Source organism: Equus przewalskii, chromosome 29, assembly GCF_037783145.1.
Source record: "Equus przewalskii isolate Varuska chromosome 29, EquPr2, whole genome shotgun sequence".
Lineage (NCBI taxonomy): Eukaryota > Metazoa > Chordata > Mammalia > Perissodactyla > Equidae > Equus > Equus przewalskii.
The window spans coordinates 36,349,986-36,377,310 of record NC_091859.1 but is presented as its reverse complement, the minus strand read 5'-3'; the positions used below and the strand labels follow the sequence as shown (position 1 = coordinate 36,377,310).

Here is a 27,325-nt window from a genome sequence, read left to right as displayed (position 1 = left end):
CCCGTGGGCAACGCTCTTGCCTGAGACCAGTGGAAGGCACAGCACCTCTTTCTCCACAAACCAGCCCATCCTGGGAAGGGGTCTTTTTGCCAGGCTCCTCGGAGAGGCGGGAAGCAGGCTCTGCAGTGGAGGTGGTACGGTCTGAGACTCCACGGAAACCAGCTAGGACAGAATTGGGGAGGTAAGCATCCTGGTGAGGAGACCCTCCCCTAAATCTGACTTGAGTTCTCATTTCACGGGCTCCACGTTCAGCAGATACTCAGACAGGAGCCAGGCCCTAGTCCTCACGAGCTCGCAGTCTAAGCCCAGAAGCAACACTGGCCCGCAGCATTGCCTTCGAGATGCTGTAAGTGCTAGGCGAGGCCCCTCTTTTCCAGGTGGGGCCATGGAGGCCCAGGGAGCGGGGAGGGTTTTCAACTGGAGTCGACCTAGCACAAGAGCTCTGCGTTTCCTCAATCCCCTACCCCTAGCGCCTTCCTGTCCTTGTTATTATTCACATTTTACAAATGAGGAAAACGGCTCAGAGGGGTGATTTTGTCATTTCTTGTCTCTTCCTCTTGGCACTTTAACAGTGAAATGAGGACGGTTTCATCTTCTCTTAGACCAGCTTGCACAGGAAGTGGCTCCTCCCAAGCTGTGCACTTGCTGCTTCTGTAAAGTTGGCCGCCGCAAGCCTGGGCACAGGGGCCCTGGAGTCAGGTGGCGTTTGACTCATTCGGGATCTATCGGGCCTCATTCCACAGCGAATTCGAGTAAAGCAGAGGAACAGGGAGCCAGCCCCGCCTTCTCAGCACAAAGAGTGGCGAGCTCCCTCTTTAGAACCAAGAAACCTTCTGCCGTGAAACCTGAGGGCTCTAGGGGCAGATCGGGAAGCCGCAGAGCCTCCTGCCATGTCTGGAATCCCCAAAGAATCCCAAAATGGAAAAAACACGGACGTGGGTGTGGAGAGAATCTTCTAATCTCAATTTTGTGACTTTAAGCAAATCACTTAAAACCTCTAAGAACCTGTTTCCTTGTCTGTAAAATGGGCGTAGAAAAGGCAGACGTGACTAGGAAGACAGCTACGCATGCGCTGGCCGGCGTTCCGCAAGCCTTCAACCTTAGTTTCCTGACATTCCACTAAGGGCTAACCACGTGCTACCCCGCTAGGTGGGCCCTAGGCCGGGGGTCTTCCACCTCCCCTGCTCCCCACTTCCTCAGGCCGTCCTCGGAGGCCCTACCCCCAACCACCCAATGCCCTTAAGGTCGGGCATCCCGGCCTCGTCGAGTCAGATCGCGGAGCGCTGGACGGACGCCGCGGCCACAGAGCCGCGGGTGGGGAGGGGCGCACGAGGCAACGCTGGGAGCGGGCTCCGGTGTTCTGAGCCGCCAGAGCCGGAGTCAAGTGCGCCGTCAGGCCGGGTCGTGACCCCGCTCACCGGCCCCAGCTGCATTCTCCCGCGGTCGCCCGTCGCCCCGAGCCCGCGGCTTCCACTCGCGGGCCCCGGACCCCGCGCGCCCGGGCGGCTGGGCCCACGCGGCGGGCGGGGCGAGCCGGGGCCTTTGTGTTCAAACCGCCCAATGGGCGGCGGCCGGGGGCGGTGACGCGGGCGGGGCCTGGCCAATGGGGTGCGGCCTGTCAGCGTTGACTGACAGGCGCACACATACACAGTCGGCCACGCGCGCGCCGCCCAGCCCCACTCGCGCAGGGAGGTTGTGCGCGGGCCGCATTGTCCGCTCGTCTGCCGGCCTCGTCCCGCGCCGCAGCTCCCCGGACCCCGCGGCGAGCCCGCTAGGGGGCTTCCGACCCGGGAAGCGGGCGCGCCTGGGCGGCGCAGCGGGCCTCGGACGCCCCCGGCCCCGCACGGAGCCTGTCCGGCAGCAGGTAACAGCGAGCAGCGGGCCGCGGGCGGGCGGACGCGCGGGCCGAGGGTGGTGGGCCGGCCTCGCCCGCCTCCCCGCGGGCCCTGGGCCCAGCCTGACCCCGGGGTCATCGTCGGGCCGCTCCGGCCGGGGCCGAGCTGCCCAGGCCTGGTTCTTCCTCTCCGGCACAAGCTGGGCCAGGCTCTAGCCCCGCCCGGCGCACGCCCCTGGGCCGGTCGGGAAGGGCCAGCGCCGAGCCAAGGCCGGCCGCCCTGACTCATCGCCGCCTCCCGGCCCCCGCCCCCGGGGCTGGCCGCCCCACTGGTCAGCCCGGAGGGCGGATGTCCCAGGCGGGACTTCCCCGGGCACCTCCCCGAGAGGAGGGGAGCGAAGCCCGGGCTGCCCCAGACCGGCCCAGGGCAGTGTCTGCGTTTTCGTGCCAGTCAGGCAGTTTCCAGGGACAGGCCGTTCCCTGCCTCTGCCGCCGCCTGTCAGAACTCTGGGAATAGGAGGAAGGCCCATTTTGTTCAGTTTTTTAAAAAAGAAGCCAAACAAACGGGGCGGGAGTGTGACTTAGAGCAGAGAGGCAGGGGAGGAGCGTGGTTGGTAAAACTCTGCAGGTTCCGCCGTAGGGAATGCAGGGAGAAGGGAGTTCGCCCCTGGCGCTTTTACAGGTCCCGCGAGGGCGTGTAGTGTGAAAATGCCCCTTGGAAGATGCCCTGGATCTAGGTCAGTCTGAAGACTGGATGGGTACTGCCATGTAAGTTTGTGAGGGGGGCGTGGAAAGGTAGAGTGTAGAAAAGGATGTGGTTCAGCTCAGAAGTGGGGAGGGGTGTTTTCTTTGAGAGTTTAACTGATCATGTGTGTCTGGGGAGGTATTTATTCTCATATGCAAAAGATTTAGCTCCTAGAAGCTCACTTCTTGTTTTGTTTTGGAGGATGGAGCCTTGACCTTTTTCATCTTGTGAAACCCAGGCTCAATTTGCAAACTGTTTTGTGATCTCAGGAAAGACTAAGAGACACCTCTGGAAGGGTGGAGGCGGGTGCTGACTGCTGACAGTTTTCAGCCCCCACCGGACACACACACACCTCTGAATATTTCTGTTCTCGCCAGCAGCAGCTTGAGTACTGTATAAACACATTGCTTTGTTTCTGCCTCAGGGCGAAGGCTTCATCCCCTCCAGCAGGGCACGGGTTAAGAGGAGGAGCCTGTGTGGGCATCTGGAGCTTTCAGGTGGGGAGGGCAGCCGTGGGGGTGGAATTACCTTATAAGGAGAGGAGCGTAGAAAAGGACTCAGGTCAACTTCCTGCTTTGGCGGCTACCAAGTGGTCCCTTTACTAACTCCGGCTAAAACCAGGGAGGGATGCCAGGTGGGCATCTTCCCTGAGAAGACGCCAATAAGACAAGATGTGAGGCTGCTTGTTTTTCAGAAGAGGGCTTTCTAGAATTCTCCGCTGGACTAACCAGACCTTCTGGTTTCTGTAGTCTGAGTCGGGATGTGTTAGTCTATGCCCACGATGCTACCCAGAGAACTAGTAATTTAAGTATCAGCCAAGAATATTAGAAGTGACAACAAGTCACACGTACTAGGGACGCTCTGGTGGGCCTCAGTATAACAATGATTTTGTGATACAGGCTGGCAAAGGCACCATGGCAAGAATCCTCCTGTTGGTAATCTGAAATTTTGAATTTGGGTTTCTAGAGCTGAAAAGCTTATTAATCCTCCTCGGGTTGTAGGATGGTGCCTTTTGCCAGGTCTTTTCACTTTGGCCTCCTCTGAGTCCTCGTTATCAACTGCGGAGCCTTGATTTCCTGCCCCACGTGGGGACTCGCCCGGCGCGGACTGACTGTAGTCCCACACTGTAGCTCCACCTCCCGGTTGTGTTAGTTTAACAAATATGTGTTGTGTAACAACTCTGTCTACAACGTGTTCTGAGCATATTTGAGGCTAGAAAATACTCTAGTTGGGGACACATGACACATTCCTGAAACAACTTGAAAACTTCTAGGTGGAGTGGAAAGGCCCAGGCCCTGCCACCTGTCAGATCTCAGCTCAAACCCTGCCTCTGTCACCGCAAGCTGGGTGGCCGTGAGCAAGTCCACGATCCTCTCAGTATCCTAGGATCCTCCCTTATAGGGTGAGAGTAGCGATACCTCCCTTGTTCATAAGCATCAGAAATGGGTGTGTGAGGAGCCTGGTCCCCAGGAGGCATTTAACAAAGTATTTTATCATCACCGTCATCATCACATCAAGATGCACGGATGTTGCAGCACAGAAATTGCCAAAGGACTACAGCATCCAAGCCCCATTGGAATATAGGGGGTCTGCAGGGAAAGGTTTTCTGGAGTCGGAGTTTGATTGGGACCCTGAATCACTGAGTACAGCCGTGAGGAAAGGAAAGCGGGTCACAGCAAAGGGAAACAGCAGAATGAGACCAGACACAGCTCTAGGGAGGGGGCAGCGTCGGGGGATGGCTGGATGGGAGAGTCTGTGCAGGGCAGCAGTGACCAAAGGCGTTCATTTAGCATCCGTTGCATGCCTATCATGTGCCACATGCTCTGCTATATGTCAAAGGTTGTGGAAGGTCCAGTTCTGGCTCTCGCGGGGCTCAGGGTCAGGTAAACTAAGGGTAGAAACCTTGTGGAAAGCGCCGTGGAAGAAGCTCCCTAAGTGAGCCCGAGGTGGGGTGGGGCCAGCAGCCGGGGTTGGGGGTCGCTGGTGCGGGAGATGCTTCGTAAATGCCCGTCTCCCATGTCTCAGGCTGTTTGGGTTGGAGGCACAGGGAGTGGTCCTTTCGCTGGGAGGCAGTGCCATGTCTCTCCGCCCCGGGGAGGAGCTGAGAACAGTGCCACACCTCCCATGTCCTCCTTTCTCTCCCAAGACTCTCTTCAGGGGAAGGGTCCCCACCCCACCTCGTCATGTCTCGTCGAAGCCAGCGCCTCACGCGCTACTCCCAGGGTGACGATGACGGCAGCAGCAGCAGTGGAGGCAGCTCAGTGATGGGGAGCCAGAGCACCCTGTTTAAAGACAGCCCTCTCAGGTAGGGGTTGCCCCCACCCCTGCGGATCGCTCTGACACGCGGAGCACTTGGCTCAGGCAGTTCACTGTGCAGTGTCTTCCTGCTGTGACCTTTGTGGGCAGAGATCAGACACACGTGTCCAGTCAAGGGGGACATTCACACCTATGAGGATGCCAGGATCCAGTGCCCTTTCTTCTCCTGTTGTAAGCCAGACTGCTGCCCTCCTGTTCAGAGAACAGGAAGTGGGGAGAGGCAGCTTCAAGAATAAGCCAGGCCGGAAACCCCGAAACTGCAAGCTGGGCTCACAGGAACCCCTTCTGCTGTGGATGGGTGTGCCCGTCTGACCACCCTCCCCAGACCCACACCCTGTGTTTTTCTATCTGTGGAGCCAATGAAGAGGCCGAGGAGAGGAACAAGTCAGAGGATCACCAGAAATGAACCAAGGCGGGTGGCCACCTGGTTGTCCTGCTCCCCTTGCAGACATGAGCACTGGATACCAGTCCCCCCTCCCCCCAGGCTTCAGCTAGCTCTAGGAGGCCGGGTTGGGTTTCGGTGGGTTGTAGAAGTTACTAATCCATTGAGAAGCGTGAGAAAAACTTTGGCTTTGAAGTTAGAGACCTGGATTTGAATCCCAGCTGCATCACTTAGGGAGGCTCTCACCTGCTGCTTGTGAGATTTGGAGATAATGGGAGCAGGAGAAAGTACCTGCGCTCAGTGGCGGTAGGTAGCTGGGAGCTGTTAGTTGCCTAGCAACAAGGCCAGCCCACTCGCTATAGGAGGGCACAGGCTGCGGGCTTCCAGATTCCTGGCTGGTCTTACCAGCCTGTCCCCACCTCCCCCGTCCTGGCTGATCTCCCACAGGACCTTGAAGAAGAAATCCAGCAACATGAAGCGCCTCTCCCCAGCGCCACAGCTGGGCCCCTCCTCCGACGCGCACACCTCCTACTACAGTGAGTCGGTGGTCAGGGAGTCCTACATTGGCAGCCCCCGGGCCGCCGCCCTCGCCAGGAGCTCCATCCTCGACGACCAGCTGCACGGTGACTCCTACTGGAGTGAGTGTCCTAGGCCTTTCTCCTGGGGCTTTGCCTCCTCTGGAAACTTAGGGTCCAAAATCCTCCCCCCCACTGAGTGGTTTCCTAACCACTCCTGGGCCAGAGGAGGGGCTCCCTCTCTTTGGAAACCCTTGGAAGAGCATCCAAGTGTCTGAATTCCCTGGTCCCTTTAGATGGAGACATAGCCGCATAGCTGCTCCAGGCCCAAGAGACAAGGGGGCCAGGGCCCGGCTTACCCTACCCTGGACCCGGAGGGTGGGGAGAGGCCACGGGCAGATTCTGGCTGTCAATTGGCGATGCTCCTCTGGAATACCCTCCTCAGAGCGTCTCTACCCCAGGAGAACCCTGCGTTCTTCCCTCCGCAGGTGAAGACCTGCGGGTAAGGAGGAGGAGAGGCACAGGCGGCACGGAGAGCAGCAAAATCAACGGGCTGGCGGAGAACAAGCTCTCGGAGGACTTCTTCGGGTCTTCCTCCGGTTACTCTTCTGAGGATGACTATGCAGGTAGGGCAGGGAGGCGGGAGCTCCTCAGGAAGACGCACCAGCAGGTTCTGGACTGCTGGGGAGGGGGCGGGAAGCCTGGGGAAGGTGCACCCGGACAGCTTGAGAGCAGTGTCTGGCCAGCACTTGGCAGACCGGCTGGGCATTCCTCCTGTGCACCATGGCACCCAGAGCCCAGGCCTGGGGTGGCCCTCATCACACTGGGCTGTGATTGACCCGTCCCCACTAGTCCTTGAGCAGCCTGAGGTCAGCACGTTTGTTTGGCTCGTTTCCAGCAAACATTTTAATCTGGGGCTTCACGCATGGGAGGTGCCTGACCCCTTAGTCTAGTCCTGAACAGTGGCTGAGGGATTGCTGGTGAGGAGGAGGGTGTAGACAGGCGCTCAGGGGAAATGAAACGTCAGAAGCCTACCGTTTCATTCCTTGAGCAGACTTTGCTGACCTCCCAGGGGCCAGGCCTGCGTGCTGCTCTGGGAATGCAAAGCAGAATGACACATGGCCTCAGCTCACGGGCCACAGGAAAAGACACTTAAGTCACAGGCAGTCTCCATACCCAGGGCTCTTAAAAGTGAGGGCAGACTGAGCTGGTTTCCGCCCTTTCCCCGCAGGATACTCAGAGACGGACCAGCGGAGCTCGGGTTCACGGTTGAGGAGCGCTGTGTCTCGGGCAGGCTCTTTTTTCTGGATGGTGGTCACTTCTCCAGGTCGGCACTGGCTATTCTGTGAAATATCGCTCCCATTCTCTACAGCAGACACTGCTTACCCATCTCTCTGCCTGTACAGAGAGACTGTAGGCCCACTGGGGAAAGCTCATTCTGGAATAATCACTGGGAGCCAAGAGCCATGGGAACACACTCGCTTGGAAGGGCAGGAGCAGCTGCAGAGCTGGACAGAGGGTGTTGGCAGACTGGCCGGTGGGATTAGAGGAGCTGAGTAGTAGGACAGGACAGAGGGTCACTGGCAGGTCGGGGTTCGTAGGGGCCTGGAGGACCGCAGGTGGAGAGAGAGAGTGGCACTCTGAAACCACGACCTGCAGGCCGACGCTCAGGGTGACACTTAAGCTGGATGGTCCCTCTTCCAGGCCGGCTCTTCGGACTCCTCTACTGGTGGGTTGGCACCACCTGGTACCGCCTGACGACAGCTGCTTCCCTCCTCGACGTCTTCGTTTTAACCAGGTCAGTGGGGCTCTGCTTGGACAATGAGTCAGAAAGCCCCAGGTGGGAGGGCTGTACAGCATCTAAACCCGTGTCTGATCATTTCTCTGAGGGGTTTTTCCCAGTCCACTTGAAGCTTTTTTATTAGTGAGCTTGGAGTAGACGCCCCAGAGGCCCTCTACCTAGTGGAGGGTGGCACTCAGTCAGGTTTTGCTCCCCAAATTGATAGCCCTTCGGGGAGTATTCTGGAACACAGGTTCTGATTTCTTCTTGGAGGCTTCCTGCTAAATGCCAGCCCCGCCCTGCCACTTATGACTCTCAGACAAGCCTGGCCTTCCTCCTGCTGGTCAGGCCTTAGGCGCCAGCCAGCAAGTGGTATTTCCCAGAAAGTTCAGCTTCCATCCGGGCCTGTGGCAATCCAGACCCAGGGTTTTCCACCTGGTCTTCAGAGGCCGTGAATAGGCACTGCCTGAGGATGTTGTGGGTTTGTCCCCCGGGCCCCTGACCCAGCTGTGCCAGGATTTAGGAACTGGCCCCTTGGCAGAGGAAAGAAGACTGAGCCAGGAAGTCAGGGTCCCTGTGGCCGTAATCCTAGTAGGGGTGGGTGGCCAGCTATGCTGAGAAGAGGGGCAAGGATGGATTCGTGTCACCAAAAAAAGGTTCCTCGTTTTTCTAAAAGAAAACATTGTTTAAGGAGTTCCATATTTTTTTCTATATTTGCTTGCTTAGAGGACCTCTATATATGAAAATTTTAGGGTTTTCAAAGACTCTTTATGTATATTATAACATCAAATGTATAAACGTATATCTTATATATATTTATAACATCAATAAAATTCAGAATCAGAATTGTCCCCCTTACTCCAAGACCTGCAGGTAAAGCTCTAAAGCGTCCGGTCTGGCCCGGGCAGAACAGGACACTCGGGGCGTCCCCCTTCAACTCCAGTTTAGCGCCCCAGGAGAAGTCTCAAGGGGCTCCCTGAGGGGATTTAGGGGCCCTGGAGCCCTCTTGACACCTCCGCCTCCCCTGCTCTCCTCTCCCGTGCGGTCCAGGCGCTTCTCGTCCCTGAAGACGTTCCTGTGGTTCCTCTTGCTGCTGCTGCTCCTGACTGGCCTGACATACGGTGAGCTTGGCCACTGTTGCAGGGGAAGGTGGGCCGAGCATGCCGTGCTGAGATGGGGCTGCTGAGCCGGAGGGGCCGGGCAGAGTGTGGGCGGAGGCTGGTGCTGAGCAGAAGTGTGAAAACCAGAGGGATAGCGATCGCCTGCAGGAAAGGGAAGGAGGTAGGCCAACTGGGGTCAGACTGAGGCTGAGCAGCTCCTAAGCCCTGAGCCTGAGGCCACTCCTGTCTGGCTCTCCTGGGACTTCTGCTGACCGATGCTGTGGCATTCTCAGGGTGTTCCAGTGGGTGAAAGGGAACGTGCCCCGATCCACTGATCTTGTCCTCAGTCGGGTGGCTACACTGTACCCCATGGCGCATCTAGAGCATCTTTGGAGCCACCTGGACTGGACATGCCCCAGCACAGGAGTATTGGGGTAAAAAGCAGGCACTCTGACACTGTTCTTATTAGCAGTTACTGCCCTCCATTTCAAATCAGGATGTCATCTGGGTGAGTGAATTATTGTTATAACGTCAAGTTCAATCTTTACCTATCTTTAAGATCCAAACAACAAAGTAGTGAGGAGAAGTATGCCTTTTTACACAAAGATACCTGCATTTACAAGATGCCCTACATTGTTCCAATCTCTGTCACTGGACTGTCACATTTTTTACACAGTAGTAATCATTATGTTTACACATACGTTTCGTGTTCAACTTTGCATTTGACAGTTTCACGTGAGTTTCACAATTCCACGTGAGCTGTCTCTGGCCCCCAGGCTCAGTTTTAATGATTGTACCAATTTATAATTAAACACCGTGCTTTATTTATTTTTTTGTGGAGGGTTGATTTTATACGTTTAGCGTCTGCTCAACTTGTATTTCTTTAACACCAAAGTAGAATATTTTTCCAACAGTTGATTTCCTTTTTGTTTCCTGTTGCAAGAACAGCTTGTTCATATCCAGTGAAAACTGGGCATCGCCCTTAAATAATGACCCTTTATAATGGTATAGTGTTTTGTTCAGGAAGCACATTCCTGTGTGTTATCTGTTTAATGCAAGCTTAGCCGTCACCCTGTGGGGTTGGTGGAGCTGATCTCAGGATTGTAGCATGAGGAGAAGCGTGTGGAGAGTCTGAAAGGCAGAGGGGCACAGGGACCCGCTCAGGGAGTGCAGGACGCGGGGCGCTTTTAGAGAGTCTGACTCAAAGCCTGGTGGTCGTGTGCTGCCCGTCACACCGGCTCTTGGTGACGATTGAGCGGCAAGTGTGCAGTCCTACCGGGATGGAGACCCCTCAGCTAATATGGCTTCTTCAGGCACCCTCACTCCCGTGCACATATGCACATGCACACACGCACAGCTCAGGAGTAAACACGTCACAGAGAGCCCCTAAAGCAAGACGCAAGCGTCTCTGTGTGGCTGCAGCCTTGTGCTCTGTTCTGGGACCACAAGCAGCCTCTCTTAGGGGGTGTGTTCTGTGTCAGTGATTCTCAACTGTGGCAGCCCAGTAGAATCACCTGGGGAGCTTTTCAACTCACCTACGAAGGCCCATCAGACCAATGGACTCACCCTCTGGAGGGCGGGGCCACACACCGAGTGTTTTAAAAGCTCTCTGGGTGATTCTGATGTACCGCCTCGGCTCAGAACCACCATCAGGCCTCTGGGTTCTACCCCTGGATCATGCCTAGCTTGTTAAAGCCATTGTCTCCGAGTTTTGCCATCTACAGAATGTGAGGATTCCTGAGGGGGTGTGAGAATGCATCTGCTCTGGGATTGTCAGGTTGCTGCCTCAGCATCATGGGAACCTTCATCCCTGTACCGCCTTCTGGCGGGAGCACAGTTCACGTGGATGAGATGGGCTGTTGATAACCGATGTTGGTTAGGCTGCCATCCTCACCGCTGGGTACCTCCTTGTATGGCCCTCGGCCCGGGTAACCACCTCTCCCCTGTGTACAGGTGCGTGGTATTTCTACCCCTACTGGCTGCAGACGTTCCACCCCGCCGTGGTTTCCTGGTGGGCAGGGAAGGGCAACAGCCAGCAGCATGAGGTGTGGGAGTCCAGAGAGTCGTCCCCACAGTTCCAGGTGAGTGTCTGAGGGTCACGGGCCTCCCTGAGCCTGTGTTTGAGGTTGGTCTGCCTGCTCTTACACCTATGTGCAACCCTGAAGAGATGCTCTTCCAGCGGGGGCGCTGTCTCATCTCCCAGGACACCCCGTTCTCTACTGTCTTGGGTGCAGGCACTGGGGGGCTGGTTTGCCTCTGCTTAAGTATGACTCAGAACTGTCCCAAAGTTCAGAAGCACAGAAAACGGAAGGAAGAGGCATCCGACACATTGTCTTGTCTACTTTGTTCCTTTTCAATATAATTTCACTAGTATTTACTGAGCACCTTCTATGAGTAAGGTAATATGTTGCTCAGGCACTTGTTACCACAAATAAACTACCCCTAAAGTCAGGGCTTTAAAACTACAAGCATCTGGTTAGCTCATGAGGCTGAGGGTCCTCTGGGTGGCTCTCTGGTCTGAGCAAGGGTGGCTGATCTTGGCTGGGCTCCCTGTGTGTCTGCAATTGGCTGGGTCGGCGGGCAGGCTGGTCTAGGCCTTGCCTGGGCAGCTGTGCTCCCCATGTCCTTTTGTCGTCCAGCAGGCTAGCCCAGGCTCGTTCTTACAGCCGCCGGGCAAGGTTCCAGGAGAGCCGAATCAGGCTGGAACTTGAGGCCTCACTTTGGAACTAGCACACTGTCACTTCCGACATGTTCTATTGGCCAAAGCAAATCTCAGGGCCAGTCCAGGTTCAGGGAGGGGGAAATAGACTCCCCCTCTCAGTGAGAGCACCTGCGAGGCCACGCTGCAGAGGGTGCAGATGCAGGGAGGAGGGGGGACAGAGGCCATTTTTGCAATCTGCCAGAGGCTAAAGATGGATCAGGCCAGCTGTGCTCTCAGGAGCCTGCAGGTGCAAGCCTACAGTTACGTACAATGCTGTGCACAGGTCCTGGGGTCCACTGTGAAAAGATAAAACTCTCTGTCCCCTAATTATAGTTTTTGAACTTTGCCAGCATCCTGTTGAATTTAATTTGGTATCACATTTTAAACCATTTATTTTGATGGATATTACTTTCCTGACCATGATCTTATTATTTCATAAAATAATGACATGTTCTGGCATCCGTAACTTTTCCTTTTTTAATCATTATTAAAGACAATAAATACAGTTCAATTTCAAGACCACCTTTTCTGTAAAATGGGGGAAGTAAAGAATGAATATATCTTTATGTTTTCTTACTTTTGATAAAGACATTAATAGAAATAGTTGCCTGATTGGGAGGGGGTGGCAGTGAGGGCCCTGGGCCGATGGGGGCAGAGGTCAGGAGCATGACTTCTGCTGTTTGTCTGTTTGCTTTTTGAGTCGTGCAAACACACTGCCTATTTAAAAATTTGAATTTTTAAAAATCAGGAGCAACCTCTGCACTCAGTAGGTCCCTGCCCTTTAATCGACAGTTGACAAACAGTTGACAAATTTCTCCTGGCAAAAGTTTTTGTTGCTAAGCAAGCAAGGTTCTCAAAATTCATGGCATGTTATCATATGCCACCCTCAAGTCCAAATGACTTTTCTGTCTTTGCTGTGGGGCATCCAGTTAAAGAGGAAAAAGCCTTTTCAGATTATTTGGTCTTTTAGCCATAGTTATGTATGGAAGGAGTGGAAGCTGGTGAAAGTCAGCAGCTGAACTCGTGGCCCCTGGCTCTTGCGCATACATGCCTGCGTAGGAGAGAGAAGGGGGTGGGCTCAGCCCAGCAGGTCATCTTGTGCTCCAGGTCCTCTTTTTGGACTGCCCTCCGTTCGGACCCTCTTCCGGGAGGGCGCTCTGTGCCCTCTCCCCTGGCCCACACTCACTCTGGCTTTGGGATCAGACCCTTCCCAGCCCCACGTATCCTGGCACCGCACCTGCCTGCTGAGGTACTCACCTCCCTGCAGTGCAGAGGCTGTCCTGCGGCCTCAGGGCCAGCGTGCGTTTGCATTTGGGTGTTCCCGTCGCTTTCTCTGCAGCCCCATCCTCAGGAGGCACTGTTGTCGCAGACCCTCACCTCTGGCTTCCCCCCACCCGCCAGGCTGAGCAGCGCCTTCTGTCCCGGGTGCACTCTCTGGAGCGGCGCTTGGAAGCTCTTGCTGCCGAGTTCTCCTCCAACTGGCAGAAGGAGGCCATGCGGCTGGAACGCTTGGAGCTGCGGCAAGGGGCTACGGGGCAGGGAGGCAGCGGCAGCCTGAGCCACGAGGACACCCTGGGGCTCCTGGAGGGGCTGGTGAGCCGCCGGGAGGCTGCCCTGAAGGAGGACTTCCGCAGGGACACTGCTGCCCGGATCCAGGTGGGGAGAGGGGCTGCTGTCTCAGGGTGGAAGCTGAGTGTCACGTGTGGGTGATGCTGTGGGCGCGTGGGCTGGAGGGGGCGAGGGCCCGTACACTGACATGAGAGAAACAGAAGGGTGTCATTTGGGGTCAGACAGCTCTGCCACTTGGCAGTTACTCACTGTCTCTAAGGTTCAGTTTCCTCCTCTTTAAAATGGAGACTCTCCCATCTGCCCCCGGGCCCGCCCCTGGTTGTGAGAATGTGAGATGGTAAAGTGCCTGGGACAGTGCCCGACACCATGTGGGCGTGCAGCAAAGATCCAGAGGAGTCGCGCGCGCGTTTCCAAGAGGCACTGTAGCAGAGAGGCTGGGAGCTGAAGTTTGCAATCCAACGGGCCTGGTTCCAGTTCCAGTTACGCCACGCACTGGCTGTAAGGGGCCCTCTGAGCGCTGGTAGAATCCTCAGCCTCCCTCCTTCCTGCCCGACAGGAAGAACTGGTTACCCTGAGAGCAGAACACCAACAAGACTTAGAGGACCTCTTCAAGAAGATTGTCCAGGCCTCCCAGGTCAGTGGGCTTGGGGGCACTGGGGGCCCACACTGGGGCCCGGATCCAGTTCAACCTCGTTCTTGGGCTGAGCGACCTTGGACCCCTGGCCCCTCTCCAAGGGCCTGCTTAGACATAGAACGGGGAGCAGGGGTGTGTGGTCTCCTGACTGCTGCTTGAGCCGAGCTCCGCTGGCCTGGAGGGCTATGTAGGGAGCAGGGGGAGTGGGCTTGAGGACAGGAGGGGCTACCCTCAAACATGCTGCTGTCTAGGTGTAACATGGCCGAGCGAAGGAGTGAACGTGTCAGTGCCTGAGTGTGCCACATACGGGGTGGACTCTCGTGAGGCCTCACCAGGAGGCCAGTGTGACATTTGCTTGAGGAATTGGGAGACCCTGGGGTGGCGATGTGGTTCAGCAAAGACCCCAAGAGGGAAAGAGCCTGCTCTGGGAGACTGATGGCTCTGAGGCTGACATTTCTTGTCTTTGTCCCTTCTTCCTGCTTACAGGAGTCTGAGGCTCAACTCCAGCAGCTGAAGTCCGAATGGCAACGGTAATGGGCGCTGCCATCCGGCCCAGGCCTGCCCCTCCCCCCACCTCCCCGCACCCCCTCCCCTGGCAGGACTGGCTAGCAGACGCCCAGGGCAGAGTTCTGGTTGTGCTCCAAGCAGGGAGGGGGATGGCTGAAACCCAGCTCAAGACCACGGGCCTAGAGCCTGTCCTTGAGGTGCAGTGGGAGTTGGGGGGCACTGCAGGAGCACTGGGATCCGTGGGCTCGTTTATAGGCACACCATCTCTTCAGTACAACCTCATGCCCCAGATGTCCATACGTGTCGAGGATGTGAGAGGCTGAGGCAGAGTGAATCATGGATGTGGGCTTAGAGAAAGAACAGGATAAGAATTAGCGCCTGGGGATAGGCAAGCCAGTTCGTCAGCACCAGGCCGTGTTCTACAGCCAGAGTCTCCGAGAGCAGGCCTTGCATTCACGTATGGGTGGTGGCTGGGCACACACCCACGTATCAGGAGCCGACTAGGGCATCCTGTTGTTTTCCTCGGCATGTCCTTACCCCTCACCAGAGATCCAAGGCTTCCTCTTCTCTCTCTGGGAGTAGGATGACGCAGGAGTCCTTCCGGGAGAACTCCATGAAGGAGCTGGGGCGGCTGGAGGGCCAGCTGGCTGGCCTGCGGCAGGAGCTGGCAGCCCTGACCCTGAAGCAGAGCTCAGTGGTGGACCAAGTGGACCTGCTGCCCCAGCAGATCCAGGCCGTGCGGGACGACGTGAGTTGGAACCATCCAACCCCCTGCTGAACACCCCGTGCTCTGAGACGGCCCATCCTGGGAGTCTGCACAGCAAAGAGCTTCTTGCCCCTGCCCCCTGTTAGTCTCACAAGCCCCCTGCTCTGGACTTGGCACAGATGTTGGCTCTCTTTGACAGGAGTTCCTCCTGTTTTTTCTATCAATAACGTGGAGCGTTGTTCATAGCTCTTTCCTCCGTGTGGCTCCCCCTTGGAGGCCTGCACTCCTTCCCTACCCCCTGTACCCAAGCCAGGCGCTGCCCTGTCCTGGCCCCTGCCATAGCAGCTCCCGCTGTCCCTGCCAGCCTCCCAGAGTGACACCTTTCTCCGTCCCTAGGTGGAGTCTCAGTTCCCTGCCTGGGTCAGTCAGTTCCTTCTCCGAGGTGGGGGAACCCGCGCTGGGCTCCTTCAGCGAGAGGAGATACAAGCGCAGCTGCAGGAGCTGGAAAGCAAGATCCTCGCCCACATGGCTGAGATGCAGGGCAAGTCAGCGAGGGAGGCCGCAGCCAGCCTGGGGCTGACGCTGCAGAAGGAAGGTGTAATCGGGGTCACAGAGGAGGTGAGGGCCGCATGCCCCCAGACACCCCTCCCCCCCACTGCCCTCCTCCCCGAGGGCCACAGACCCGCACAGTCCCACACTGCTGCTCCCTGGCATGTTCCAGGAGCTAAGTGACGTGCAGGAGACTCTGGTGTTTGCTTGGGGCTGGTATGGGAGGGTGGAGGTCTGCCAGGGGCGGTGGCATATGTGCCCGGACACCTGTGTGGTGTGAGCACAGGAGGAGTCAGTCCAGGGGTTCCTGGCCCCTGGCAGCACGAGGCTGCTTCCTGTCCCAACTGCTCTGGGCGCCTGTGTTTTAGCAGGTGCACCGCATTGTAAAGCAGGCCCTGAAGCGCTACAGCGAGGACCGCATCGGGATGGTGGACTACGCGCTGGAATCGGGAGGTGCGTGCGCCGCTCTCCTCTGCCACACTCCGGTCCCTGCCCTGGCCAGGCCCTGGATCTGCTGGGGCAGCCGTGGTGCTAGGCAAACAAGTCATCAACCTGGAATTCACAACAAAGACAGGCGACGGCTTGGAGAAGTCGGGACGTACCGAGACTGTTTACAGCTGCTCTGTGGTCTGGGTTGGGGTACAGACGGGGCCTGGGGCATCTGCCCTCCACCCTCAGCAGGAGGTGGGCAATAGCAGCCCCTTCTTAGGGTCTCCTGGCTGGCAAGCTGAACTGGTTGTGTGGGGCAGGGTCTTCCTCCCTGGCTGGTGTCCAGCTCCAGGTGCCCACACTGCCTTCCTTTCCCGTCTCAGGGGCCAGTGTCATCAGTACCCGGTGCTCCGAGACCTACGAGACCAAGACGGCCCTCCTCAGCCTCTTTGGCATCCCCCTGTGGTACCACTCGCAGTCGCCCCGAGTCATTCTCCAGGTAGGCACCCAGCGAGAGCAGCACGGGCCCTGAGCACGCGGAGTCGCCTGTGTAACCAGGTCAGCGGGAGCTGCGCTCAGGGCGGGCTGTCTTCACCACGAGCCCTGTGCTGACCCGACTTTCTTCCCCTCAGCCAGACGTGCACCCAGGCAACTGCTGGGCCTTCCAGGGGCCCCAGGGCTTTGCTGTGGTTCGCCTTTCTGCCCGCATCCGCCCCACTGCTGTCACCTTAGAGCATGTGCCCAAGTCCTTGTCGCCGAACAGCACCATCTCCAGTGCCCCCAAGGACTTCGCCATCTTCGTGAGTATCCCGCTGGTGTGGGGCCGGAGGGGCTGTAGGAGGACCCTGTAGGTCTCCCCTGAGGATAAAGTTGGGGTTATTGGCGGATTTGGAAGAGATGGCGCCGGGGTGGGAAATGGCACTTCGGTCCCAGTTACCTCAGGCTACAGAGGAAGAAAGCAAGGCCCAGGGAGTTAAGTGACTTGTCACAGAGCACACAGCAGCCCTGGGTCCAGTGCACAGGCCTCTGCCGTCCCGCCAGGGTGGGAGGCGACCAGTGTGGGAGCAGGAGGGTGGGTTTCCTCCCCGGGTGGCCAGCACATGTCTAAGAGCAGGGTCTTCCCTCCATCCTTCACTCTCTTTTCAGGGCTTTGATGAAGACCTGCAGCAGGAAGGGACACTCCTTGGCCAGTTCACCTATGACCAGGATGGGGAGCCCATTCAGACATTCTATTTTCAGGTACAGGATTCTGCTGCGCCAGCAGCGGTGGCACATTCACTTTCCCGTCCATTCGGCAGACGTTTTCCAGAGCAGCACCTGTGCCAGGCACTGGGGGTTCAGAGCAAGAAACCGCCCCTGCCCTCAGGCCCTGCCCTCCCACAGGTCAAGGTGTGGAATGAGACAGCTGTCCAAGTGGCGTGGGAGAGGCGCCACGCAGATGTCAGCTCAGGGGAGGGGCCCCTTCCAGATGGGGAGGGTTGGGCAAGGCTGCCTGGAAAGGACAGGTGGCTGAGGGGGCGTGGCCCAGCTGGGCCTCGGGCAGTGCAGTGTGGGCCACTGAGGGAGGCCTCTTGCCTCAACTTGAGTGGGCATTAGTCTCCTGGGTCCTTGTTAGAAATGCAGATTCCCAGTCTCCACCCCAAGAGACCCATTCCTTAGGGCCGATGGGGCCCAGGAACCTGTGTTCTGACCGACAGCCCAGATGAATCCGAGGCAGGTGGCCTGAGAGCGACACCAGCGGTGAGGAGTTGGAATACACCTAGTGTGAGGGATTACATGAGTGGGGGTCGTGAGAGGTGGTGAAGGGACAGTGGCAGGAAGAGAGACCAGAGGCAGGCCTGGTTACCAGGCCAAAGAATTTCAGCCCTCAGGGCTAGGCAGGGTGGGGGTGGGCCTTGCCCTGTTCTAAGCAGAGAAGTGACCACATGACGTGCATTGTAGTCAGATCACTGTGACTGCGTGTAAATGGTGCATGTGAGGGTGACATGCCTGGAGACAGGGCGATGGAGCAGGCAGTGGCTGCGGAGAAGCAGGTCCAGGGAGAGGGTGCTGGGAGTGAGGATAGGGAGAGGCGGCGGGATGCACAATTGAGAGCACCATGGGTGTCAGGTTGGAGGGGAGCAGGGGGTGAGGACGGAGAGGCTACTGCAGAGCGGGGAGCAGGTCTGGCTACCGAGTTTGAGGCACCCATGGGCCAGTCGCGGGGACTGGATATACAGCCTGAGCTGTCAGCTCCGAGGCGATAACTGAGCCGTGGGAGGGGTGGGGATTTCTCAGGCTGTGTGCAGACTGAGCCTTTATGAGAGGGTGGAGGACAGGAGGCTGTGTAGGAAGGGAGAGCGGGAGAGCACTGTGCCTGTGGCATCAAACGAGTTGAGATTTGCTCCAAAAACCGGCTCCAAAATTGTGGCTTAGGGGCCGGGCCCATGGCCGAGTGGTTAAGTTCGCATGCTCCGCTTTGGCAGCCCAGGGTTTCGCTGGTTCGGATCCTGGGTGCGGACATGGCACTGCTCATCAGGCCATGCTGAGGCGGTGTCCCACGTGCCACAACCAGAAGGACCCACAACTAAAATATACAACTATGTACCAGGGGGCTTTGGGGAGAGAAAGCAGAGAATTAATAAAAAGAAGACTGGCAACAGTTGTTAGCTCATGTGCCAATCTTAAAAAAAAAAAAAAAAAAACGCTTTGAGCATAGAGGACAGAGGCCTGATGGGAACTTAAGAAACTGTGCTTAATTCGTAAAGGGATTCTTTTCCAACACTGACATTATCAAACTCTCCGTGAGGCAGCTCCTCCACTGACCATGGCAGACAGCTGCTGTGAACATGGCAGTTTGGGGTGAGCTGTGCTGGTGCTCAGCTATGAGGCCATCTGGATGTGGCTGTGGGCCGGGCCCAGTGCACCCTCCTGGGGGTCAGTGGCCCCTGTAGGACCTTGGAAGGCCCAGGGGCTCCTTGGCCCACCAGCTGGAAACTGCTCCAGGGTCTGAAGATGGGAGCTTTGAAGTCTAGTCCTCTGCAGAGACCCAGGCGAGGGCGCTGGGCCTTCGGGGCGGCTGTGTGCCCTCCCGCCTGCTGCCCGAGAGGTCTGAGGACTGACACTCTGAACCCGTTTCTTCTCTACCCAGGATCCTAAAATGGCCACGTACCAGGTGGTGGAGCTGCGGATCCTGACTAACTGGGGCCACCCCGAGTACACCTGCATCTACCGCTTCAGGGTGCACGGGGAGCCCGCCCACTAGGCCGCCTCTGTGCCACTGCCAGCCAGCTGGGAGGCCAGCTCCTCTCCGCATGCGCCCCCTCTGGGAGTGGGTGAGCAGCAGCCCTGCCACTCCCCCCAACACGCTTGATCAGTGCACTGACTTCCCGGAGCGGGAACCCCTGCCCAGTGGGGATGAGAAGGAATGTGCAGGCTTTCCTAGCAACAGGGCGGCTTGAGGTGGATGGCAGGCTCCAGCGTCTTTTCATTCTTTGTTCTCCTCGCGCCAGCACCGGGCATCTACCTCCTCCTCCTGGGAGGGTGTATATATGTAGCATATCATGGGGGACTGAGAGGCAGGGAGAGGGGATGAGTGAACATGTTCCAGCGAAGGTGGGGAGACCGGACTGCCCCTTACCCCTGGTGGAGGGCTGGCACACGGGAACTGCCGTTGGGAGGTGTGTGAATGAAGCAGGTGCCAAAGCTCTAGGTGGGACAAGCTAGGGCCTGGGGCAGGCAAGCTACCTGTCCCCAGGCAGGGAGGGGAGGCCCTCTGGAAGGAGAGTACAGGTTGGGACTGGGCCCCAGGCAGGAAGCTCCTGGGAGATGGCAGCTGGGCTCTTCCAGAAAGCTAGTGCCATCAACCTAGGGGAGCTTGGCCCACAGTGTGCCTGAAGGACTTCTATAAGCTGTGTTTGTCCCAGGTTGAGGTGGGCCGTAGGGCTTCTTGTACCGTAGAGGGTCTGGCTCCTCTGAGCCTCAGGGCTGCTACCTGTGTGACCTTGAGGGGCCCAGGGGCCAGCCCTGTAAGATTCCCCTCTGCCGGGGACAGTAGCTGCGTTCTCTCTCCTGATGATGAGACTGGGGCCCACTCTGCTCCCCATTCCTGCTAGGGCTTGCCCTCCCCTAGGGTGCAGGGACCCCAGACCTGTCTGAGGCCATAAGCATCTGGGATCAGCTGAAAGGGTGGAGAGCAAGGGATGGCCTGGGCTCTTGTGGTCCAGTGACAATGATGACCTGTTCAGGGTGTCATGGTGGGAGGAGGTCTGTCTGCACTGTGGGCCCTGCCCCCCCATCCCAATCAGGTCCCTGATGTAAGGGGCCTTAACTCTCAGCCACCCCCCTGGGGCCCTTTCAGCTCTTGCTCAATTCTGTTTCCTTTCTATGTTTCCTTTCTAGGTTGTTTTCTATGGGGGACAGTCGGGTGGGGGGCTGGGGGAGGAGGCTGGGTAGGGAAGGGGCCTAAGGGGGGCGCTTTTAGACCCAGTAGGCCCTGCTGTATTATGTATATATTTTTCAAGGTCTTTTTTAACTGAAAAGCTAAAGGCTTGATTCCTAGCCCCGTTCTGTGGGGCACTGGGTGACTTCAGTTCCTTGTAACCTGGCTGCCACAGGGGCTCGGGGCACTGGTTCTAGTCATGTGGTTGGTTCCAGCCTGTGGGAAGGGGGCAGAAGTGGCTGCTGTGCAGGCAGGTGCCCTGAGGAGCAGGGCTGGGCCCCGGCTGGGGCTGGGGTGGAGGCGAGGCTGCGGCCACCTGTGGTCCTCCAGCACGGGCCTCGGCACAGCCCCTGCCCCGGACAACCAGGTTTTGTTTTGCGCTCTCCTGTCACAAATGCTGCACTATTGGTTCTTAATTTTTTATCTCCAGATTCTAATTTATGCCTATGCAAAAAATAAATTATGCCCAGGATTAATGGAGTGTGGGGTTTTTATCTGGCCATCACACGGGGAATCTGCTCTTGGGAAAATGAGAGAATGAATTCTGAGCCAAAACAATGCCCCGAAGACTTACTCTAAAACTTGAGAAACCCAAGCCTCTCAGCTAAACCCCTGCCGTGATGAGGGATGGGGCCTGCGGCAGGCCCTGCGCCAGTGCTGCTGGGCCCGAGGGGAGGCAGGAGGAAGAAGGGAGGTGGCTTTATGGGCCGTCACTGACATGTGATAAAGCAGGAGGCTTTTCTCGCGTCTCTCTCTGTGCCATCTGAGCAGAAAGTTACCCACTTCACTACTGACCATCCTCCTCCATGGGAGTTACACATTCGCCCCTGGTCCCTGTACTGGGACAGGACAAGGGGTGGGTCCCCTGAGGAGCCAGAATCTGCCAGCTCAGGTCCTGCAGGTCCCGGCCCTTCCCCACAAATCTCCCCTCAGATCCAGTGCCTCCAATGAGCTGCTTCAAGAGCCAGGGGCGGTTCCCCAGCTGAACTCCCAAACGAGGCCTCTTGTCCTGACCGACACCTGGCCCACAGCGGGGCCCCGTCTCAGCCAAGAAAATATAGCAAGAACAGGTCAGGAGGGAGGGGTTTAGGGATGCCACAGGAGAGGGAGGCAGGGGGAGTGCAAATTTAGCCTGAGGCTTTGGGCCAGATCCTCAACCCCTCAGCTCTAAGTCCAGGGACAGAGCTAGTCCCACGGCTCGCCCCCCACAATCCTCACTCCACTCACCCCTATTTCACTCAACACCTGCTCTGCATCTAGCACCATTTTTCAACAAAGGAGACATCCCCAAACACCAATAAACGAGTCCCTGGAACTTGCCACACGCTGTCCAGGCTCAGTGCCCCTGCTCGTGCCCTCTGGGCCAGGCACATACCTTCTGCCCGTCTGCACACGTCCTAATCCTACTGGCCCCTCAACCCTCACACCGTCTTCTCTGTGGTAGCTCCCGTGACCCCAGTCAAACCTGGGCCTCCCCCTGCCCCATGGCACATTGCTGTTGCCCTCTCCTGTGCCAGGTAGGCCAGTAAGCCAGAAGAGTGGTCTGACTGAACTAAAGACACCACAAACGCTAGCTGCACATACAGAACGGTCAGGATTTGCCATGAGAGGATCGGATTAACAACTTTATTCTTCATCAACTATAAAAGGGCTGGTGTTTGTTCCAAATGGATAGTTGGTGGAGCTGAGACCCACAGGGGACCTTCGTAGTCCCTGTTAACAACAGTAAAATGCTATACTCAGTCAGCCCCTGCTAGTAGGTGTGGTGACCACAGAGATCCAGACCGACCTCCTGAGTGTCTGAGGCAGAGGCCAGAGTGGAGGCCGCAGCTTCCAAATGTAGGGAAAGTGGTTACGCTCACAGGGGCAAAAGAATTCAAACAAAATGCTCTGAGGTTCCACCATGGCCAAGTCCTGTGGAAAGACAAATTCCAAAGCACCGCCAAGGGGACAGACAGCAGGGAGCTGCTCAACACTGGAGCCCCTGGAAGCAGAACCAGAGTCAAAAAGCAACCGGGAAACAGGCAGGGGCCAAAGGACATGCTGGAGTGGCTGACCGGGAATGGCTGGTGCGAGAACGAACACGCCTGCTGGCGGCACTGCTCCTCTGAGCTTGTTTCCTTAACTAACGGGACTAACACCACCTCCCTCGCAGATGGCAGCTGCGAATGTCAAAGTACATGAAGTGAGTGAGACACCTGGCTCAGCCCCAGCCACACAGCAGAGAGGTGTCAATGCCACATTTCTCCTTTCCAGCCTGTCCCCCAGCTTGTGGCCTCTACTACAGACCTGGGAGCAAGTGTGAGTGGTAAGCAGTGTGCTGACCGTCCACTGGCACCTCCCACATGCTGGGCACCACGTCAGGGCCTCAGAGACACTCGCTCACTGAATCCTCACAACAACCCTGACGTAAGCATTCACCTCTTGCTGTAGATGAGGAAACAGTTCAGAGAAGGTTGGCAACTTGTCCTGTGTCAACGCTGGTGGAGGAGCCTGGGTTTTCAAGCCACGTCTGCCTGACAGGAGAAGCTGGGCTCCTCCCAGCCCTGCCCTGCTCTGCAGCCCGGGGCTCTGGGGCAGGCAGAGTGAGTGTTCCCCGTGGCAGCACCTCCACCTGGAGGGGCTGGGCAGGGAACGTGACACTGTCAACTTCAAACAAACTTTTATTTTGTGTGCTGGTCTGGTCAGTCCATGGCCACAGGTTAGTGGTAACTAGAAGTAACTGGAAGGAGGGTTGGAGAGGAACCAGCAGCCTGGAAGCAGGAGGAACAGGGAAGGGGGCGGCAAGGCTGGGGAGGGACCCAGCTAGCTGGGTGACTGCCCGGCGAGAGAAGGAACACGTCTCCGCCCATCAGTTCACCCTAAACTGGGGCTTCAGTCCACAGCTCGGACAAGGCTGGCTCAGAGCCCCACTGCCATCTCTGGCCTGGGAAACCCACCGCCACCCAGGCAGTGATTATTCCAGAGATCTGACTGCTCTGTGCTGGGCCTGGAAGAGTCTTTTTCACTCTGCCCTGCCTGCCTCCCCACACCCCAATCGGGGTGTCCAAACCTGGGGCTCAGGCCCTTCACTGTTGTGCTCCTGTAGCAGCCATGTTGGGGCGACGTGGCAGGGGTGTGGTGGGGAAGGAGGGGTGCCTGGCCTGGCTCAGAGGAACACCCCGTACCCCAACCAATGGGAGGCGCTAGTGAGCACAACCTGAGCAGGCTAAGCGCCGAGGCCCAACAAGATTCAGAGTCAAAGTCCAAGCAGGAGGTGGCTCCTGGGCAAGGAGAGAGCCTCCAGCCCGGCAGATCGGCACAGCAGCCATCACCCTGGCCAGCCAGGCAAGCACAGGATTGTCTCCAAGGGGAAAGCAAAGCCACCATCCATCTTTGGGTCAGTGGCAAGGGTCAGAGTTAGGGGCGGGGAGGGTCCTACAATCCAATCGCCTCTCCCCTCCACACATCTACAGGTTACAACTTAAGAGCTTTTGGCATTACCTGTTCTGGGGTTTAAGGAGAAAAAGAGGGAGACAGAGAAAAGAGGAAGCCACCACTCTCCACCTGTTAAAGTCCCCACATCGCCGGAGGGCTCCCTGCTCTGGCAGCAGCAGACACTTACACCCAGAAGCCCCTCAGGCCGGGGTCTGGCTCCATGGAGGAGCTCCGGGCACAGAGGAGAGAACCCAGGGAAGGAGGGCGCCTTCAGCTCCTGACAGCCCCTGAAGGTTCTTGCAGAGACACGCGGATGAACGGGCAGGCGGCCAGGGAAGAGGAAAAGAGACTGCCAGGACCCTGACCAGCCGCACTCCTGCAACACACACGCACACGCACGCGCACACATGCACACACACGGTAGAGAGATAGATATATAATAAAAAGAATAAAAACTAAGGGCCCAGATGTACAAAAAACAGGGGTGAGGAAGAAGGCAGGGAAGAGGGTGGGAGATGGTCAGTCCTCCAGAAGTCTGGCCACCTTCCTCAGCTTATAAATTACAACCCCCCTGGAAAACGGGGGTGAGGGAATGATGAGGCTCCGGCTGTGGCCTGGGGGAGGGTGAGTGGTGGTCAGAGCTGCTCTGGCCCATCTGGTGGAGCAGTGGCCAGAGCACGAGGATCCTTTGGGTGGACAGGGTGGGCCTGGGGTAGATTCAGCAGCCGCTGCCAGGGGTCACGCAGGCCCCCTGGGACTTCACCTTATGACGCTGGCCCCCCCGTCGCCGGCCGCCACTGCTGGGCTTGGGCTGAAACAGAGAAAGAAGCAGCTTGAGAAGCAGTGGCCCATTGGAGCAGGACAAGACAGCAGAGGGGCTGGGGCAGTGGGAAGAGGCGGCAGGAGACGAGCTAATGTGGTCCCAGCCTAGCCTGAGTGGTCATCTCTGATGTGACCCAGAGCCTGGCACTTCCTCTCTGTCAGATGGAGCTGGCCCACCCTCCCTTCCTCCTGAATGGGTGGGTTACATGTGATAACGGCATGAGAGGGAGCCATTCAGAGAAGCACAAAGAGAACAGAAACCAACATCTGCCACCACTAATAGGTGGACAGAGAAAGGGAATGAATGAGCCAGAGGAATGGCTCAATGCGGGAAAGAGAGCAGAGGAGGTGGAGAGAGACAGACTCCGGAAGGAGCGAGGTGAGGGCGTGCCAGGAGAGAGCAGGTAGGAGATGCTGATTGAGAGCCACAGTGACACAGGGCCCAAGGCCACCTACCCCTCCAGAGGTGCCATGTCAGGAAGGAGGCACAGGAGGACCCTCTAAGGCAGCGTCTCTCAAACCGTTTGGATGGCAGCGCACACGCGTCACTCTCACACTCACACACACACACAATACTTACTCTGACTAGGAAAGGGAAGATGACATTTTTCTAGTCTATTTGATTAAAAGGAAATGCTAATAAGCAGTACCAATTAAATTGATTTTATGTAGGCCACATCTCAAAGATTAAAAAACACTGCCTTAAGAGACAAATAGCTCACACTTAGATAGCACTTATGTGCCAGGAGCTGTGGGAAACACCTTCTATCTATGAACAGACGTGGCAGTGAGTGAAGGCTGCCTGAGGCTCTCCTACTTGTCACCTCTACCCACTAGAGTAATGGCCGCACCCTCAGCCAGGGGCCCAGGACCAGCCCGGGACGCGCGCTCACCTGTGGCTGGAGACTGCTGGACGTAGCTGGCTGTGCAGCTCCTAGAGAGCAGGCTTCGTCTCCAGGCGGAGGTGCCCCTACTGCTGGCCCTCCAGCCGAGCCCCCATCTTCTCGTTTGGTCAGGGGGCCCTTTTTTGTCGATTGCATCTTAATCTGCTGGGGCTTGGAGTTCATTGGGGAGTTGTTGGTGGTCTGGAGAAGCTGCAGGAGCCAAGGGGGTGAGGCTAAGGCCAGAGCTGCAGGCAGGGACCTCAGCTCAGCTGCCCGCTCCCCCGCCCCCACCCTCTCTCTCAGGAACTCCCCCACCTGGCTGCTCCTGGGCGGGGCAGATGGCAGGAGGACCATGACAGGGGCAGTGGGTGAAGAGATGTTCTCATCTCCACTGTGTCCCAGGACTGCCACGGCCTGGGCTGATATCGCACCTGCTTCAGCCCAGCCCAGAAGGACTCCGTCCTGTTCCCTGCCCTAGGTGCTCTTCCCACAGACGGTCTGTGAACCTCGGCCGTCTCCCACTCAGCCCAGCTCCCAGGCCAGGGTCCAGTCTGCCAGAGCCTGGTGAGATGAACTTGCTAAGCTGGCTGAAACTCCACAGAGCATCAAGCGCATCTCCAGCCCGAGGGTCCTGCTCCCTCTGCAACAAGAGGCTGGGGCAAGTTTTAACTTCAGGCCTCCCAAAGAGCCCAAGTGAAGACCTCAGTACCTAGAAATATTTGGAGTGTGGCTATAACAAATCTTAAGAGCTGCCACCCAGGAGGGATGTGCTGTTCCAGCTCTCCCGAGGCAGGGACTAGTGCCTCTGCCCCTGGCAGTTAGGGAAGAGTCCACAGGATTTCTCAAGAAGAGCCTGTTCTGCTCATGGTTTAGAACTGGAGTGGCCCCGGTGTCCCCTGGGGGCAGGCAAGGAGGCCTGCCCGGCCATACCTTGGTGATGGTGCCCACAGCCTTGGTGCGGCCTTCCCGGAACACCAGCCGCTGGTCTATGTGCAGGTACTCAGGGGTCTTGATGAAGCGGAAGTGCACGGTGGCCTTGTCCCCAGTGCGCAGACAGTCCTTGTCCATGCTCAGAATGGTGGCTGTCTGCCTGATGCTGCCACAGTGCACTGCCAAGGGACCCAGGAGGTCAGGACAGGCCTGAGCTGCCCAGTGCCCTCAGGGGAGGGGAGGCAGTGAGTGAAAGCACGAAATACTCTTGAGCTGCAGCAGGCTGCAGACCTCAGGGAGGCCGAGTGTGGCCGAGTAAGCTGGCGGCCTGCCCCTGGATCTGATCCTGCCTTGTACTCTCCCACCTTTTCCTCCAGTTAGATGCCCCCGTCCCTGGGCCCACGTTCCTTAATACAGGGCCCTGTGTCTGCATGTGTGCCTTCCCTGGACTGGAGGCTTCTTGAGGGGAGGCCCTTGCCCACCCCGTCTTTGTCCCAGCACCTCAGCCCCACCGCCCAGCACAGCAGCATTCAGCAGATGTTGCTGAAGGACTGAGGGTGAGGCTCTTAGGGCAGGTCTGGGTCTGCAGAGCCCTGCAGAGCCAGCACTCAGTTAGTGTTCACAGGACTGAACAAACACCTCAGCTCGTGGGTGGACAGAGGGGACGGCTTGACTGCACAGGACAGACACCTGCCTCTTGGCTGGAGCTCAAACTTCAGGTTGCTGGAGCACTTTCTAGAGGGAGCTAGAGCAGGGGCCCTCCTGGGCTGGTAGCACCCTTAGACACTTACCCATGGCCTGGTAGCGTGGGCTAATAGTGGTGGGGTGGTGGAGGACGAGGATCTCGGCCTCAAACTCCCAGGATGCTTGGGGATTCAAGCGTGGGGAAACCATCACCATGCCCTTCCGGATGGACGAGCGCTTGATCTAAAGAAAGAAGGAATCCCAGACCTCAGGGTCACTGAGGCCTTCTGGTTGACCCCCTGGTCCCGGAGGACGAGCTGTTCTTCTGGGAATGGGGACTACCCCAACTCGGCCCTGCCGTGTCACTGCACTGGACCAGAGGCCTTCTGGGGCAACAGTAC

At 57.5% G+C, this 27,325-nt stretch overlaps 2 protein-coding genes and 1 long non-coding RNA gene across 13 annotated transcripts in view; 1 reads left to right on the top strand and 2 right to left on the bottom strand.

Moving 5' to 3' along the window:
• The first annotated feature begins 1,582 nt into the window (after positions 1-1,582).
• On the top strand, positions 1,583-20,663 carry SUN2 (Sad1 and UNC84 domain containing 2). 6 transcript variants are annotated; one of them, XM_070599180.1, is made up of 18 exons: positions 1,583-1,864; positions 4,726-4,884; positions 5,725-5,915; positions 6,281-6,418; positions 7,024-7,119; positions 7,497-7,590; positions 8,623-8,693; positions 10,626-10,753; positions 12,775-13,029; positions 13,499-13,576; positions 14,063-14,106; positions 14,666-14,831; positions 15,186-15,407; positions 15,707-15,791; positions 16,151-16,266; positions 16,400-16,567; positions 16,914-17,006; positions 18,898-20,663. In XM_070599180.1, the coding sequence occupies exons 2-18, from the start codon at positions 4,763-4,765 to the stop codon at positions 19,009-19,011; spliced, it is 2,181 nt and encodes a 726-aa protein (XP_070455281.1). In that variant the 5' UTR covers positions 1,583-1,864; positions 4,726-4,762; the 3' UTR covers positions 19,012-20,663. The 6 variants fall into 6 exon arrangements, with proteins under 6 accessions (XP_070455281.1, XP_070455282.1, XP_008531847.1 ...); XM_070599181.1 differs by having other exon boundaries at positions 1,603-1,864; positions 15,710-15,791; XM_008533625.2 differs by lacking the exon at positions 1,583-1,864 and adding an exon at positions 1,903-2,602.
• LOC139080187 (uncharacterized) lies at positions 11,832-12,776 on the bottom strand. The gene is made up of 2 exons (XR_011534471.1): positions 12,631-12,776; positions 11,832-12,424 (listed from the first exon to the last, which is right to left on the bottom strand). It is a non-coding gene; the product is annotated as an uncharacterized lncRNA (long non-coding RNA).
• Positions 20,664-21,799: 1,136 nt separating the features above from the next.
• Positions 21,800-27,325, bottom strand: part of GTPBP1 (GTP binding protein 1) — a 29,431-nt gene continuing 23,905 nt past the window's right edge. For all 6 annotated transcript variants that reach the window (XM_070599183.1, XM_070599182.1, XM_070599186.1 and 3 more), the window contains 4 exons: positions 27,032-27,167; positions 26,241-26,419; positions 25,320-25,520; positions 21,800-24,415 (listed from right to left, as the gene is read on the bottom strand). In XM_070599183.1, coding sequence (XP_070455284.1) covers positions 24,323-24,415; positions 25,320-25,520; positions 26,241-26,419; positions 27,032-27,167 — 609 coding nt within the window. In that variant the 3' untranslated portion in view covers positions 21,800-24,322. The remainder of the gene's footprint in view (positions 24,416-25,319; positions 25,521-26,240; positions 26,420-27,031; positions 27,168-27,325) is intronic.

Excerpts from the sequence above, each read along its gene's own strand:
- SUN2 (XM_008533623.2), top strand. The coding sequence starts at position 2,543 with ATGCCCCTTGGAAGATGCCCTGGATCTAG. Across the intron at positions 5,916-6,280 it reads GCACGGTGACTCCTACTGGA|GTGAAGACCTGCGGGTAAGG; the intron begins GTGAGTGTCCTA and ends TTCCCTCCGCAG. Across the intron at positions 13,030-13,498 it reads ACACTGCTGCCCGGATCCAG|GAAGAACTGGTTACCCTGAG; the intron begins GTGGGGAGAGGG and ends CCTGCCCGACAG.